The 18,292-nt window shown below is 36.6% G+C and overlaps 1 protein-coding gene and 1 long non-coding RNA gene across 2 annotated transcripts in view; one reads left to right on the top strand and one right to left on the bottom strand.

Annotated features, from left to right (window-relative positions):
* The window catches only part of LOC112982221 (uncharacterized), a 134,393-nt gene that overhangs the window by 84,325 nt on the left and 31,776 nt on the right, over positions 1-18,292 (top strand). The window lies entirely within an intron of this gene.
* The window catches only part of LCP2 (lymphocyte cytosolic protein 2), a 36,380-nt gene that overhangs the window by 15,711 nt on the left and 2,377 nt on the right, over positions 1-18,292 (bottom strand). Inside the window, exons 2-6 of the mRNA XM_026098447.2 lie at positions 17,286-17,348; positions 13,331-13,377; positions 3,591-3,656; positions 2,636-2,667; positions 1,126-1,163 (exon numbers count right to left, since the gene is read on the bottom strand). Coding sequence (XP_025954232.1) covers positions 1,126-1,163; positions 2,636-2,667; positions 3,591-3,656; positions 13,331-13,377; positions 17,286-17,348 — 246 coding nt within the window. The remainder of the gene's footprint in view (positions 1-1,125; positions 1,164-2,635; positions 2,668-3,590; positions 3,657-13,330; positions 13,378-17,285; positions 17,349-18,292) is intronic.

The following is an 18,292-nucleotide window of genomic DNA, read 5'->3' as shown; positions in this document are numbered from 1 at the left end:
GATTCACATCATTCTCATCTCACTCATTTTGAGGTATCCGCCAGGGAATGCACAGTGCCTTGGTTTGAGATACCGTATGAGTTAAGGCACCAGCAAAGAATTCAGTGCTTCCTAGGAAAATACTGGAGCAGTAGTTCATAGCTGTTGATACACACTCCTACTTAATAGTACGCACTCTTCAGCATAGAGCTCAACTTCTTGAAAGCACTTCAGAAACAACTAGGTCTTTGATAGGGGTCTTGGTGCCCTCTGCTAACCAGAATCAAAACAACTTCATACAACTTGGAAGATTTAGTAAAATCACAGTGAAACTATGGTAGTGGTTGTTGCCGGCATCTTCTCTGCAATGTGCCATGACTTATAAGAGAAGAATACTAAAGTTTTCACTGGTATTTTGGCTGAAAGTTCCGGACTAGCTCAGTATTGGCCTAGCTCAGGTGTTTTACAGGTCGTTGCTTGTGATGCTAGTGTTCCTGAAACAGCAGCAGAGCTCCTGCAAACTTTGTCTAAGTGCTTTCTAAAAATCCCTCTCAATACGTTCTTGCAAAAAAACATTGGCACTGGTTGGTGAGAGAGATCTTCACAAACCAGGACTGTGTAACAGTCAGCTTACTCATGTAGCGAGCATTCTTGATCTAATGACATTTACTGATGCATTTTCTATGCAGAAAGGCAAAAAGTATTTTGTCTGTCTAGTCAGCTTCAAGGAATTGGATTCTTCAAAATGTAAAATTGCAAGCAAAATGGCAAGATTTGCCACTGAATAACATTGCAACCTTTCCTTCACTAACCATTTCTAAGAGCTTGAAATAGGAATATGAAGTACAGCTATGGTTCTAGGGAGGGCTGGTCATAGGCTGTGAGGCTGCACTCGAGGCAGTGGTGCAGGACTGCCGTTGTGAAGCTCTGTTTTGCCTTATTGGTGGTGAGGCCCTTTTCTCAGTGACGAAACTGGCATGCGATGGCCCCAATCAGTTGTGCTCCTCCTCCTCCTTTTCCTGAGCCTAGCACCCATGTAATTCCCCACTCTTTCCCTTCTGACCAAAGCTGATAATGCAAGACATGATAGAGCTTAAAGAGGAGGTGATCTGTTTAGCCAGAAGGCTTTTTCATCCTGATACTTACAAATGAAGACCAGTCATCTTCTTCTTCTTGACTGTATCCTGCATAAGGAAACGACAACAGGCTTCTTAGCATGTACAACTTTAATATATCAAAAAGTAATAGGCCAGGAAGGACACAACACATCCCAAATCACTGCCAAACCACTACACTATGTCACAGCAACAAGGTATGCCTTTCAAAGGCAAGCATTCATGTGTAGCTGTGAAAGATATTAGGAAAAACATTGTGTTTCAAAAGTAAGAGTATAGCAATTTTTTTATAATGTGATATATGTGCTTTCACTTTAAGTTTGTCCTAGTGTTCCAGGTTTAATTACCATTTGAAGTAGAATGTTTCGAGAGTGAGGTCAGACTTCTTACCTCTTTGTTTAATACTATTATAGCTTTCAAATCAGAAGGTGGATGTCCTTTTAAATTTCAATAGGACTGGGGGAGAGTGGTAACTTGCAGAAGTATAAGTGCTCTTGGCCCATTAAGAAAATAATTTAAATAAAAATTAAGTATGAGGCAGGCATCTGGAAACTTTCCTCTAATGTTGGAGGCTGCTAGGAGTAGGGGGAACAGAAATATATAAGGACTGATACTAAGTATCAGGTTAAACAAAGGCATTAAGGGAAGGTTCATGTAAATGTCTCTACTCTCACCTTGCGTTGCCATCTTTTCTCTTTTAAAAAACATGTTTTCTTACTTCTCCTCCTTTACCTAGCTTTTATTCTTTTTGCCACTTTTTTTGTGTTCTATTCACTACCTGCCTTTTTTTCCCTCCTCATTTACTCTGCCCTACTTCTGTTTTTCTAGGCTTCTCTCTTTCTTCCTGATCCTTCCTTTCCCTTTTTCTGCCTTGCATACTGTTCTTTATTACTTTTCGCCTTTTCTCACACATAATGCAGCCATTCTTATGATGGCAAGTGATCCATATGAAATATGTGCCTGGTGTTACTCAGTTATTCATAGTGGACGGGGGGAGGTTTGGGTTAACCTCCAACCAGACTAAATATCAGAGGACTTCTTTCTCTCAAATAATTACTGATAAAACTGTTGCATTTAAAGTTTTAAGACAAAAACATTTATTGAACTCTAGACCTCACCAGTGTTTTTGTTTGATTTGATAATAAAGAAAATCTGGAGCACACAGATCTCTCTCTATATCCACTGTAACCAGAGTGGGCTAGTGTGTTGTTTCCCTGTCTTCTAAAGGTGTGTGACAGGCCCCAGAGGTTGGAAATGTCTGGATCTGGAAGCTGGATCTTATATCAATGTAGATACTAATTTAGCTCATTTATCTGCAGTTAGTCTTTGAAATTTGGAAAAGGCTTATTACCCAAGTGGAGTTATTGTTGATACTCTGTTCTAGACCTTAATTGAAGGTAAGGGAGAAAACCTAAGCTTATAAGAATTGCTGATATGTCATATCAATGACACTGAATGTAAACATTGCAAGGACTGATTTAGTATCTTAATATTTTTAAACAGTATTAGTAGTTATAAACAACCTGCCAGTACACACTTACCTGGGTTTTCAGGAAACTTTTGTGTTTGGGCCCTGCAACAAAGATACAAACAAATTAACTCATTCCAGCTTTCATAATTTAAATGTTTATGTGTACTAAAATCTATTGCATGGATAGCTTTAACAGTAAAATGAAATTTATATAGATGAACTTAACTCTGCCCAAAATGCTAAAAACACACTACTTGATATTTCAGATACAGGATACTAATGCAGCCTGAACTGTCTTGAAAAGGTTTCAAGTCAGTGAGGTAGAGCGCTTTGAAACACGGGGACTCAGTAAATAAGCTTACCAGTGGTCCAGTCTTGAAAATAAACGCTTTCTTTACTATTTCCTTTGGAGTTGGTGAAAAGTCAAGTCCATAAATACTTGTGTGACTGACAAATATTTTTATCGTTTTCAATTCTAGTTTTGAACTGTCTTGTTAATGCAAAGGTGTAAAACTATGTTATCAGAGGGCGTAAAATCATGTTATAGCTCAGATCATCATACTATATGAATATAAATTGTTCTTTTTCTCAAGAATCCACCCAAAAGAATCAGTTATTGCACTTTTCAATATTTTTCTATTGCAAGAATATTGCATTCAAAGATATGTATAAGTTAAGTATTACAAAGAGTATCATCATAATATATAGGTCTGTAAAATGCACTAATGATGATTCATTGATGTAATAATTTGTGTGAGGCTTTATAACATTCCTAAAGATTAATTTACTCAAGATGAAAGTTGTTTTAAATTTGTGTTACTTGTTTCTAGACATGGCAGAAGTATACAGGGTGTTCATGGACTTGGGCTTTGCTATTCTTAACAGATGACAGTAACAACACAGAATTTGGTTTTATATACTTTCCAAGTGGTCCATATGACACAGGTATTGTTGATCAAAGGGAAAAAATTCAAAAAACATGCATCTGAAAACACTGGGAAAAGAAGCTGATTTTTTTCACCTACCGTTTTGGAAAGAATGATATCCTTCCTTCATTTCTGTTAATTTCCTGGCTTAATTTACTTATAATTCTGTTTAAAAGAAACACAAAAATAGTTTAAAAAATGAAAAACACCACTTCCTTGAAACTCGTCAGTCACTTTCTCACCTGCTTTCCTCCCCTTTTCTCTCAGTTTTTGCTAAATGAAATCTAGTGATTCAGAATTATTATTTACAATGTGGCAAGGATACTTGATTTCTCTACTTCTTGTGAAGTTGCAGTATAGTGTATTTAATTGAAAACTAAACCTTTTAAACATAGATAAAAACCCACATAGTTGGATCAAGTTTAAAAATCAACACTAAAAGCAGGAAACCTTGAAAGTTTGGGGTGTGGGTGACATCACGCACTAGAACACTGCTTTAAATAACGCTGATTACATTTGTGCTATTTTGAATGGAAAAAGTAATGTTTCAGGAAGCAGCTTTTTCCAAGCCTATAGTTGCAGAAGCAGGAATTAAACGCATCTTTTGTCTACTCCCTATTCTATTTAATCTCCTTCCCTCTGTAACCAAGATATACTTAATCTGGAATGCCTCCAGTAAGGAAGGTGAAAAGGTTTAGTTTCATGTTGTATCATATTTGCAGGGAAAGGCAGAAATATTTAGGGAACGTATGAAGACTATAGCGTTGTCTAGAAAGATTTTTCGAAGTTGATGTGTTTGTCATCACTCATGCATAGTTTGTGTACAGCAGTGGGGTGAATGGCCATCACTGAAATACAGTCTTGAGTGAAATTTCAGTCGGGAGCATGCACTCAAATACTGTACTTTGCTTATGCTGCTATTAATGCTGGCATCCATAGAGCCTGAGAGTGAGGGATTTAATATTCACTGACTTCTGAGAAAACTCTGAGCATACAGGACACAGTCATTACTGAGGTAAGCAGAATTAAGTTTGCAGAGAGCAATAGAACTCTGCTCTGCTAGTAATTAAGTTTACATCTACAATTGTTTTGTTTCAAAGAAAGCTTTTGTTTCAAAGAAACCTTATGATGAGTCATGATCTGATTCTTAATTCTTATTTCTTTGTGAGGAAAGTCCCACTAAGAAAGTCCCATGACATCCAAAGCAAGTTAGTTGCGCACTTCTTATTAAAAATACCCCGTTTTATTTCTAGCTTGTATTATTTAGGTCTACCAGACATTGTAATTGTGAAAATAAAAGTGTTGTCAAAGACAATCAGGAATTGAAGATGTCTGTTTACATCAGATTCTAAATTCTGTAAAACCTTAACTTTATTGTTTGTTTGTGCAGAATTTATTCCATAGATCTTAGATCCAGCCAACCAACTTTATAGCAGTATTGTAAAATCTTTCATTATGGCCAAGCAATTGCCAGGTAGTTGGCAATTCATTTTGTTTTTCTTCTTGTTGCATATCCTTTTCTGCTAGTCAGCAACAACCATCCCCTAACTTTTTCCAAATGACCTCATTTGTGAGTCTCTTTCATATCTAACTGGGCTCACTCCTTGGGCTGGGACGTGAGTAAAGCAAGCCTTCAAAGGCTACAATATTAAGAAAAAAAAAAGCCAACAAAAACGTACTATTTTTTATCCTGTACCACTCTAAACATCTTGCTCTGATTTTGAATATGCCTTCCCTTGCCCTTGTTACTTTCCTAATACTTAATTTAGTGTAATTCAGATTAAAGACAAATTTAAGGCAGATGGCTGCTCTGTTTGATTATGGAAAGTGCTTTGGAGGCAGATCACACTACCAACAAATGTGACATAACAAGCAATTTCAAATCACTATGATGATGCTGTCTGAAAATTATTAAGGTGGGTAATTTGAAGTTAAGGACAGGTACTCAAGGATCCAGGTATGAAAATAGAAAGACAGAGGAAGAACTTAATATTTTTAGTTTTTCTTTTTAAGGCAGCACTTTGGAGTCTTCTGATTTTGAGCAAATGTCATATTTTCCCCTTTTGGAATAAGAACATGAACAAATGTTAATAATTTAAGAAGGATTACAGTTGTTTAAATCTGACATCCCTACTCAAGCAGATTCTATAGAGCAAGAAAAATGCTGGGTTATAGGCATAGGGCTGATCTTGCTCTTTTCTCCCATACAATTCATCCACACTCATCTGCACAAGAATTTCCTTCTGCTGTAGCTGATAAGGAAGTTACTGTGTCCATTTTTCTCCTGTGGCTCTCTGAATAACTCAAATTCCATGCTGAAACACCAGGAGATATTCAGAGGTGAAGCATGTACTGTGTAGACCTGTGCTTTGAGTGAGAAGTAGATTACGGAACTTGTGTGTGGCTAGTTCTCTACTGTATGAGAGGGAGAGGAAGGATCTTTCATAGTGTTGTGTTTATTTTCCACTAAGGAAGCAAAATAAAAGTCAGACTAATAATTCTTTTACTTCAGAACTCCATTGATATGAAAGAGACTTGAGTGTTTGGAAGCTTTCTGGACTAAACTGGGACTGGCTGCAATGAGGATTTACACCAACTGTGAGATTAAGAAGTTTGAGAAAGACTGAAAGGACAAAGTTTGCTCATTTTATTCTGCTGCCAAAAAATTAATCATTTGCTGCTTAAAATACAGTGTCTAATCTTCACTTTAAGGTTATTTAAAATGATTCAAACCAGAGAATATATTAGAAAAAAAGAAAGCAAAGTTTAGTATGGTGGCTCTTTACAGGCAATGTCAATACAGAAGATTTGTGCACTGAGCAGCTGAGTCTGATCTCGGTGAGGAAGGAAGTACTAAAACCACATTGCTTTCTGAGTTGTAGGAGTGGATGATCGGACAGGATAAGGCTGTGCAACAGCACTTGCAGAAAATGTTACTCACAGACTTCTCTTTCTCTTTCTGCCTCCTCCACCAGACACTTAGCTTAAAACTGTCAGGAAGTTGAAAAGAAAAAAAAAAAGCAACAACCCAAAACAGTACTCCAAAACTGGCTTTTGTTTGCTTAAAGGCATGGTTCTATATGTATGAGGACAAAGAGTTAAGACAGGTGAGAGAGATACAAGGCAATGTCCTCTAGGACCAGGAAATCGCATATCTTGAACACTGTCAAGAGCATAGTTTGGGATTAATCCTCCTTTGTTTTGGCCTTTGACAAAATTCTGTGGCGTAGATGCAGCACTATGTTAGATTCAAAACTGTCTGAATTTCAGTTACATTCTAAATCTAACATCCTTCTCTAGCATCCCACCCTAGAGAGCATGTATGCATACAAATTCACCGATGCCCAAGGCATACATTTTAAAAAGAGGAGGTCATTATGGATTCCTTAATTTTTAGGTTCACAGCTTGACTCTCCTGAAAGCAGCATGACTCTTGGACAGTGCTGTGTTTGCAGGCTCTGAACATGCCCCATTCAGAACTCAGCCTGTGCCTCAACTGGCAGATGCAATTATATACGTTAGGGCAAGTGAGGCTCTTTTTATTACTGGGAATTTCCACAAGTGCTACAGGATTTTCTGTAAACTTTCTGACCAGTCAAAGTTGAAAATTTCAAATCTCGGGTTTGGCATCAACCTGCCACTGAAGATAGCAAAAAGGGTCAAGTGTCTGTACCTTGACTAACTGAAAAGTTGGAAATGCTTTAGCTCAACTGAACAGAAAGAGTGGCAAAGACAAAGTTCAGTGTTTAGATCATGGTTCAGACATCAGCCAACCACCAAAGGTGTGAGAGAGATCTTTGCTTTTTCTTATTTATTAATTCTGACTGCATTAAGTACGGCATGTTTTGTTGAAAGTGCTCTAAAATATTTTGCAGAACTCATATTTATTATCCTCAAGTATGAACTTTTATGATGCTCTATGACTACCCGAAGTGATAATGAGCAATAAGAAAACAACTGCATGTGTTCCTTAAGTTGTATCTTGGCCTTTTGTTTTACTAGATTTATTAGCAGCGTGTTGATTACATCCTTATGGTTAGATATGAGTTCCATTTTGCACTTAAGACAGCTATTCAATGTCTGCTCTGTGTAAAATATATACTATATTCCCTCTCCATTCTGCCAATATATCATTTAGTCTTTAAAGATGCTGTGTGTGGTTTGTGAAGTTTCAGGTTTGTATTAAGCAAGGACTATTAAAATTAACTTAAATGGATCTTTTATAAAATGTAGCAGGTATAAGAGTAATATAAATGAGCTCAGCAAAAAATGTAACACTGCAGTTTTTAACATCTTTTCAAGTTACAAAAATGGCAAGTGTTAAGCATAGCGTATGTCTGAAGAAAACAGGTGCACCTGAGCAAAGCTATTAATAATAATTGGACTAATTGCTAGGTCAACTTCTATACTATCTCTTATTTAGGATGACAGCTACATTTATGGTAACCCAACCTCTAAAGCTAATGTTCATACAACAACTATTTATTTTAATTTCACAGTGGAAAAAAGGAGAAAAAATATGTGATAGGTATTTTTACCAATAGATTACTTGGCCCAAATGTGGCTGCTCCTTAAAGTTTTGCAGCGGTGCGGTAACTCTGGGGATAATAGATGAATATCTCCTTGGCTAGAACATCTCCTGGGTCACCACTAAATCTGTAGAGGACTGAGGTAGGGATAATCCTTCGTGGTCTGGAACCTGGGGACTAGGTTCTACCACATGTAATCACATAATATGAGATCAGATATCAGTGCCATAGTAGCTCTACATCCACCAGAACAGATATGCATATTTCTTTTCATAGAATGGCAACTATTCTTAAATTCTTAAGATATTTTTAGTATTCTTAAAAGTTAATTTTTACCAAGTGATTTAAAGCTGGTATTCTGCATCTTCAAATCATAGAAATATGTGACAGCATTTTCTTCTGACTGTTTAGTTAGGATTAGGAACCCGCATATAGAATATTTCTTATGATGGACATCAGGATGATGATACAATTTCATACAAAGATCTACATAATTGTGATTGCCCTAAAAAAAATATTACTGAGTCTGAAAAATGAGTTATTGCTGTGAATAAATAGTTACCTACAGAAAAGGTACCATACAACTGCTTGTATCACCTGCTTTGGAAGGGACATGTAGAAAACCATTAGCTTTTCTTAAAATCAGTTCACACTAATGTGGTTATCTCAGATACCTAAAAACTTTTAATCATATTGTGATGCTATCCAGTGTGATTTTTGAGTGAAATCATTTCAGGTGTAATCAAGGTTACTTAGATGCTGTAACTGGCTACTTCTTACCTGAATGTGTGGTTTCTGATTTGTTTATATGAAACCTTAACTCTGAACTTCAGGTTGCTATGATGGTTCATTTAATTAAAAAAGAAAAAACCTCCCACCTCCAATCTTTCATCACTTTCAGGTTGTACACCTGTGTTACCAATACTGTCGTGTACACTGTCACTGCTGATTCTGTATTTATTTACATGAGACTGTTCATATGTTTAGGCAATTACAATATCAAACTGAATATATGAGATCTTCATTGTAGCTCCAGTTCATCAAATCACTTGAATCAGATCAGCATGTGTCTAAGTGCTGCCTTCTGAACTGAAGGCTTAACATAGTCAAAGAATCTCTCTCTCTTCCCACTCTCCCCCTTCCACCCAGAGCAGTTCAGCTGGCAAAGACCAAGTGGCTTTTTCTACCTCCTCTCTCTTCTAAAGGGAAAGGCAAAAGTTAGGTAGTGAGCGGAGCTGAACTCTGCCTTGCCCCTCTGGGGCCTGAGCTAGACCTTTGAACCTACTGTATACGTAAATGGGAATGAAAGAAAAGGTTGCATGTTAAATCAAAATACGGCAGTAAGCAAAAGTAATTTTCTAAACTTCTCTCTAAGATTACTTTAATAGCAATGTGTGCAAGGGGTCTCAGGGCTCCAAAAAGGGACAGCATCATCACAGTGGATATTCTGAATGAGTGTATGAACTTTGTATTTACCAGAAGGAGCCACAAAGGGTATAATAGTGTCAAATTTGAGGTTGTTTTTTTAAAGGCCTAGATACTGTGAGGAAGGGAGGGCATGTGGGTTTCCAGTCATCTAGTGCTTTGTTTGGCACAACTTTTGATATACTATAGCTCAGACATGAAGGCAACTTTTATCTTTGATCCTTTTAACTACGCTGATGAAATCAGTCTTCATTCAGTCTTCATTTTCCATCCTCATCAAGATACGGTGGACAGTGGACATGCGTCATAGATTTCTTTACCCACGCCAGTATCCATCACCTTGTGTATAAGTCCTCAGCATCACTGGCAAAGTCTGGCAGGTCTACAAGAAAATCAAGTGGTGACCACCCACAAGGATGGGAATCATTACGGAGGTAAATGGTAAACTGTAGAGCTTATGTTACGATCCCTCAATAAATCCATGTGAGGCCTGTGCAGGTGCAGAGAATCCTGTGCAGACCTACCTTCCATTAACCCTTTTCTTTGTACATTAGCCAGACTAAAATTTGCAGGATTGTCCTGATGCCTCAGTCATTTATGTGCAGGGCAGGCCCCAGCTCTGCTGTAGCATCACTTCTGCTAATGGAGAATTTTTTTACTTCCTTGAATGTGATATTGGAAATGACAGATGAGCAATTTATAATCTATCAATGTGCAGTATAGTAACACATATTAACCATCATGGTGCAGTATTACTTCTTATATAAACAATGTAAATTTTTGGCAAAGTTTTCAGTAAAGAGTTCCACCCTTTTAGTAGAGAGTTGTAAAGATTTTATAAAGTATTATAATTTTCAATATAGCATTTTAATACTTTTCTGGTTTTTAAAAATTAGCTACAAGAAGATTCATGAGGGTGTGCAACTGTAACATGACTGCTGGAGGTTAAGCTTCAAAATCATAATTCTGTTAAAACTGTGTTTCTTATTAGTTTCAACAAGTGACCCCTCATACTTTGTAATGACAACTCTGATCCACTTAGACACTGCAGAATTCTTGTGAAAGTCACAGAACCATCCCCAAGCAATGACACAGTTATATTCAAAACTTGATCAGTAGATTTCCTCAAATATATGTATTTTGTAAAGCCACAAACTCTGCACAGGAGGCCTGTATGGATATAGGCTGTGGTTAGCGAACCTTGTACAGTTGCAAGTGCTGGGTTCTGTTCTCAGCACATGTAGGTCATGGTATCCCTGCTAGAGTACTAAGTAACAATATGGCTTGTATGTGTGCTTTTTATTCATTCCATTGAACAATGCTGTCACTGTGAAACTTATTATTAACTGAAGCATATTTACAGAATATGCTCAGATTTCAGCACTGTGATTAAGTAGACCAGGTACTATAATTACAATATACGAATGTGTATTTCTGCTTGTAGAAAAACTCCTCCTGCTGGGGAGGTTTGCATTGTGATGTAAAAGTTTAAGGCATGATTGTGCTCTAACAGAAACCAATAGCGAGCACTTTTCATTCTGGTGAGAGCAAGGAGGTTCCAAAGTAATGAAATAATGTTAAAAAGAGCAATAGCCCCTTATTCTGTTTTTTTAAATGGCAACCAGTTCTGTTCCCTATTAAGACTCTAAATTCTTCTATTAAACAGTAGCATCCCACATCACACTGTCCTTTTTTCATACATATTCACAACATACCAGGGCATTACTTCCCTGTTGGTAAGTGTGCAGAAAGCTGAGAACAAGTGCACTAGAGGTACATTTAGCTAGTGTAAGTAGTATGGATATATAACTCAAGGAAGAACTTGGTCCTATCCCTCCTGTAGTTTGACTACTACTCCTCCTTGTGTTGATCATGCTGATGGAAACTGCAATATTAAAATTGTGGAATGTTCAAAATATTTTCATGTAGCTCTTCACTATCCTTAAATATATGGCTATTTGGACTATGCACACAAAACTATATTCCTAATTGATGTTATTTTCTAATTATTCCATTATTTGTTCTAGTCTACTAGGTGAGTTATAAATAGGTAAGAATGATCAGCTGAAGGAGCTTAATTTCTATGGACAAAAAAAAGAAATAAAAACAAAGGCTATGTGATGAATATAAAACCTTTTAGTTTTACAACTTTTGTTCGGATTTATTAATTTTACTCATTTATTCAGTTCTCCAAATAGTGCACTGAGCTTAACTGTTTTTTTAAAGTTCTTGAGTTAGGACCTTGCTGAGAAGCCCAAAAGATTGTACTAGACAAGGCCGTTCACTTTCTACTAGAGTGTTACGAGGCAAGTGGACCATGAAAATGTAATTTTCAAAAAAATTTTTGAGATGTCAATGGAATAGAAGAGGAGCTAAGAGCAAGTCCACTTGGCTTAATCTGATTTTTAACTGTCCACCTATGACATTAATATCTCTTGTCTGTGCATGTTTTTAAGATGTTCCACTGACCGCTTTCAATTTATCAACTTTAAAGGAAATCACTAAAGTTTCTCAAAATTATAAGTTAAAACAAGAACACAAGTCAATTTTGTCAAAAGACTGTGAAAGAGGGATAAATAATCAGAGAATTACAGCCAATGGATTTAACAATATGGTAATGTCAGTTTGTCACAGACAACCGAGTTTAACTCCAATCCCTCACAATCTCAGTAACCACAATTAAATGTTGCTATTAACAGATAGTAAGTTCGGAAACATCCACAATAACATTTGGGCCATCTACTGTTACAACACACCACAAAATCCCCATTATCAGGAAATTTATTCTGTGAAAATACTGATAGGATCTTAGGAAACACATCATGTCTGAGGCTTTCAAGTTGAAGTCTCTGCAGATATGATCCAAAGAGAGGTATCTTTCTCCCCCTAAGCTAGGCACCAGCTTAACTTTGAGCACATGACCACCATAGACCACACAGGTATTTCAGAATTTTTCAATAGTCTCATCTTAACCAACACATCTTACGCAAGTTCTGATCCTTCAGAAAAAGACAAGCAGACTGTGTCTCCCTATGGAGATCAAGATGTGCAGAGAGGGAAGGAGCCTGGAACTGGGAAATGAACGAGAAAGAAACAGCAGTGTTGAAACAACTTGAGCTCCTTTCCCGTTGTTTAGAAGGCCACGAAGAGCTCCATGTATCTCATACTTAGAAGCCTTCTAACTTGCAGCTTAAATACATGCTACAAGATTCACAGCAAAATAAAATCCATCTTTCACCATGAAACATTAGTAGAAGTTAATTTCTCTGTTACTTTCTTAACTTAATGGGAATATTGTTCTTCAAGAATAACTTGCTATGAAATTAGGAAAACTGTTCAGATTAGTTCAAAACTTTTTCAAGGCCTAATCCACAGGTGCCAAGGAAGCTATTTAACATGGAATCAAAAGTTCGAGTCTGATTTACTTTTAATGCCTACCTAAAGAGAAAAGCATGTGATGAAAAATGCTTGAACTCTTTAACTGTTGTATACATAGCTGACGTTTTTTTCCTTTGAGTGAAAGTCAACAGTTAAGCAGTGAACAGTTAAATGATACTCTGATATAATACTGATATAATACTCCCAAAATAGGTTAGCCTTGGTTTAGCTGCTGTCAGTCAAAGAAGAATTTGAATAAGAATGAGGTAAGACCAGTTCTTTTGAACATCTGCAGACAGTTTTTTTGTATTGTATCATTGTGCTTGAACAGCCATGACAACACTCCTTTGTTTTTATTTAAGAACATCCTTCTTTTTCTCCTAGTAAAGTACAATAAGCATGTCTGTAACTAATCAGTTCAAATCATTTGTCTGATGTTTATTATCAGTTTTCACTGCAGACCAATTAAGATAATTTTTAATGTTAAATTGGTTTGGATTTACTTACGGCACTCTGAGTTTGGGAAATTTCTGAATATCATTTTCAGACATGTTCTGAAAAGGAAACAGAAGGTATATATTAAAAACAACCTGTGATTTACAGAAGCTTGCATATTCAAAAACATGGCATGATTTTTCAACTGATAGGAATGTAAAGTATGTAGAGAAGTAATGCAAGAAAATAGTCTGCCTGTCCCATGGCCCACTGGTAAATAAAGCTTAAATAACAGATGTGAACCCATTTTATTAGAAAGTCCTCTATACATTTTTCTCAGTTTTGCTGGAAGTTGGCTTTCACTTTATGTTGCTGTCGGTTATATTCAGCTAGGTAGGACATTAATAAACATTATGCTTATTTGTTTACACAAATTGCTTCAACAAAGCAGTTAATCATGTGTCTAACTTGAAAGAAGTATTCTGTAGCTAGGATGATTTAAGGATATATGGTAAGGATGATCTGTAAGGTGAAGAGAGATCTTAGACCTGCTTTTACCACGGGAGAGCTGGGTAAATTGATGTGTTTACAGGCATATGAATTGTTCTTACAGGATTAGTCTGAAATTAATGGGACTGTGCAAAGTTAAAGTTAAGCCATTTGGTTTTCTGAATTGGGTTCTAATCCAATTCTTTATTGGTGTTATATTGTCACACCAACCTACAGTCAAGGTTAAAATCCATCCCTGCTCTGAGTCCATTTCTCAAAAGAACTGGAAATAAAACCCTCCCCTGCAATGGCCCCCTCCCTAGAGACTGTCAGAGATATTTAAGCTAAAGTCGGCAAACAGTAAAACAAAAAATCCCCAAAATATTTTTAATTGAAGAGTCAAAAATCCCCAAAATATTTTTAATTGAAGAGTCTTCTATTTTTTTTCCCCTCTTTTCTTTCTCATGCCTTCTGGATATTGTTTTTCATTGTATATTGCCATCGTCTGTATTTATCTAGCATATAGGATAATGTATCTTCTATGGATTTATTATTAAAGATGTCTTGAGATACAATTCATCTCAGTAGACAATGTCACACCATTTATAGAGAGCTACCCCTGATGAAATCCTGTCCTAACTATTATGGAAGTGAGCTCAACAGAACATATGTGGTCTGCTTGTAATCATGATTAATGACTACAGAATTCTTCCTGGAAATTTTAGAATTATACATCTCTCAGTAAATGCTAAAAGAATATTTCAAATGCTTTTTCTGAAACCTTTGTAATTTTAAAAGTAACGTGTGAGGGAATTGTTGTTTGTAAAGAACTGTTCGTGATAGGAAAGGCAAACTTTTACAGTAGATTCTGCTTTTAGGCTATTTTGTTTCACGCCCTTTTAGTACTGCTAAAAATCTGGGATTTAGGTGACTTCAGAAACTCCCAGCTAAATATACTTCAATTTCTTCATGTCTTTGTGATGAAATCATGCAAAATTGTGCTTGGTCACAAAGTTTTTGTGTAAAACTATCAGCTTTTAAATAGTGGCATGATTTGCTGGAGCAGAGGAGAGTTTTGTGATAAGAACCCTCTCTGTAACACCACAGCGTATGTCATATGATGTGTTCTACTGGAGATTGTACAGAAGTTGAACTGTTAACTGCTGTGACAACACCCTTAGCACAGCCCCAAGAGTTAGCTTGATGCTATCACAAGCTATGATGCTGCTGGAGGACTCCCTGGACTTCAGAGAGTAGCCTTGGCAGCTTAACAAAGCTTAAATGTGGATGAATGATCAAGGAAAAAGCTCACGTGCTTTTTACTTTAAAAAAAATCTGTCCAGAAATGGGGGTTTTCTTCTCTTTTCTGCCATAATATAGCAATTACATTGCAGATTGGTCCTGACTTGAGCCAAGATGTGCTAAGTGTGGAGAGCTTTACCGCTGCTCTGGCAAAAACAGCTGACCTCTCTCCTGTTCTGTGCTGTTGTGTGACTCCAAGCTTAGATCAGATCAGTGCACTGTGGAAATTTTGAGGAAGTGTTTTGTTTAGTCAGTCACCAGCTTTGCAAACCCTCTTTGGAACATGGAGGGCAGTCTGGTTCTTTCTGTCTTTCTCACTGCCAGCAATAAGACGTTTCTAATTGCACAGTGGTTCACAATGGTATCAATGATTTTCAGGACAGAACAAATCCAAACTGTGTTTTCGAGCGCTATTTTGCCTCTGGGAGTACTCAAAGGAGGAAAACACTGTAAAAATATACTCCCTTTATGGAAATGTCCTGCAGTATTTACTGAAGAATCTTAGTTTTTTCTAAAGACTTTTTAAACTTCTCTCTAGAATTCTGTTCTGGTGATAAACCTGACAAATGTTATGGGTTTAAACTCTCATAAAAAGGCCACGTCACTCTGTTAAATCTTAGAGAGTTTTATTAGATTAAGTTATGTGGAATCCCTCTGATTTTATTCCTACTACATTTCAACTGGACTTTCATTGTGGTAGGCAGTAGAAACAGAAATGTGACTTTGAAACTAGGAAGCTATTCTGTTGAATAAGACAGTACTATTTTTGCAGGCAGGTTCACCATACAGATCTAACGGTGATACAGAACCTGCAGACACTCAGTCTTAACCGTTCATTGTGTCCAAATGTAATTGGGCAGTTTCCAATCGCTTGGAAATCACTTAAAGATGGCAAAAGATATTTCTCAGAAACATCATTCGTACAGAGAAGCAATTATTTTTTCAAGATTGCTTTGCACTCTGGAATATTGCACTTAAATTCTCCTGTTGTTCTATTTCATGGATGAACATTTTTTTGCATTATACAATTGTCAGGTAGGTCAAAATCTTAAAAACATCTGTCTCAGCACACTTGAGCAGCTGCCTACTTAATAGAAAAGCATCCTCTGAATCTGCTAGGATGTTTCTGAAGAAATGCTGCACTCTAAGCTATGTATTTATAGAAACATTCTGGAAACAATACAGAAATTCAAAAATCACTTAGGAATTGCACTGCTATTCCTATTGTTATTTGTACCTCACACGTCCAGGGTTTCATAACGTTTCCAGAGCCAGAACTCCCACTCCAGCCACAGATTCTCAGTGCTTGAGTTAAGGAAAATCTCTTAGTGGTTAGTGCAATAAATCCTATGACATACTGAATAATTCTGACTCCACCCAGTAGGAGGGGGAGGTAATCCCCCAGGATTACCTGTTCCTACTAGAGATGTTGAAAAAATTTTATGCTTCATTTCTATGAAATGTCAAAAAACTTGATACATTAGGACAAGTAAATAAAAAATAAGAGGTCTTTAAAAGAAACGTGCCTAGGTTTATCCACTGTGACTAATTAGGAAGCTGATCAAAATGTGGACTTTTTGGAAAATCAAATAGAATAAATAATAAACTTGGAAATAAAATAGAAATTAAAAAAATGAAATAATAATAAAAACCTTTACACATCTTTATGGATGTATACTTAAGACCTGAAAACAGCAGCTATATAAATAGGAATTGTCAGCTTTTCTAAAGTTAAGCCGAGTCACTGGTACAGCCTGGACCATGCATATTACCTTTCCTATAGCAATGTTGATTTAAATCCAATGGGACTTTGCTTACTATTTTTGATACTGTTACAGTTCATTGCTTGTGTGCTGCTGCAGAAGAAATCTTATTTTAACTCTAGAGGCATGAAATAGTGACTTCAGCAGAAGGCCACTCATTCTGGCCTTGTCCACTTCTTTGGTAGGAGAGCAGAACTGATAAATGTGAGGTTTTTCTAGTTAATATTTGAAAACAAGCATTTCCTATAAAGAAAGAGATGAATTTAAGGCAAAATAATTGCTTCATAGCTTCCCTGTTGGTTTAAAAGATACTAAAATACATACATATTAAATAACATTCTTGGGTTCCCAGCATTCCATGTTCTATGTATATCCAGATATTTAGACCTTATTAACCATCTGGAAGCTAAATGCTGATCCAAAGTAAGGAAGAGTCAGAGCAATGATTTAAAGAATTTTACAAGTCTACTTACCAAAAATCTTTGTCCATTTATACTGTACTTTCTCACGACTTTCTCACAATCCTTGTACTTTAACTGCCAAAGAAAGGAAGATGATTATTGCACACTTAATTATAAAAATGGGCTAAGGCACTTATGCACGTGGCTAGCTTTGAGTAGATACTTCAAATTAGCCTCATGTATGCGAGAGCCTACTGTGTCTTGTCTGTCCTAGGGATCACTTTAGTGAACAATATACTTTTTAACCTTCATTGGGATAAACTCATAAAAACAGACAGATCTGCAGTTCATGACCCCACTTAGATGCTGTAACCTCATGTTTTTCCATACCCTGGACTGTCTAAATGGTTCATTTTGGTCTGCAAACATGGATTTTTAAGATAAAGATCCTTCAGTGTATTTTCACACATTTAGGGACATTAAAGTTCCTGGTTCTACCAGGATAAAATTTAAATGTAAATTGAGGGACTCACAGAAATAAAATAAAATATAATTGACACATTTGGAAGAACATGACTTTTAAATATTTCCAGTGGGTGTCTTAAGTTTTAGATTTGAACTGAAGTAACATCCTGTGAGAAGACAGCGTATCTTTTAGATCTCTAAAGGATTAAATACATTAATTATAAAGGCTAGAAGGCATTTCTTTTGTTTCAAGTAGGTAAGTCCATGGCAGAAGAAATGCCAAGAGTAGGCAAAGTGACTTTTTGGAGAACTTTTTATTCTCAAAATAAAAGAATGGCGGCAGTCTTGCCTGGGACTTCAGCTAGTCAAAGTTATGCAGCAAAAGATCCTGTGCTGCTGGGAGATCTCCTCTACAGCAGAGAGAGTCTTAAAGGGCATGTTATGTCCTTTCTTCACTCTTTTCATTCTAGTCCGTTTTAAGGAGTACAATTGAGTCTTGTAACTAGTTGTTGTGTGAGACCAGATCCCCAAAACGTTTGAACAGCTGAGAGTTTATGGGAGCTGCCTTCAGTTACTCATATACAGAAACAGAGCTAACTCTGTTAAACATTTTC

Source organism: Dromaius novaehollandiae, chromosome 15, assembly GCF_036370855.1.
Source record: "Dromaius novaehollandiae isolate bDroNov1 chromosome 15, bDroNov1.hap1, whole genome shotgun sequence".
NCBI lineage: Eukaryota > Metazoa > Chordata > Aves > Casuariiformes > Dromaiidae > Dromaius > Dromaius novaehollandiae.
This window is presented reverse-complemented; position numbering and strand designations above follow the sequence as displayed.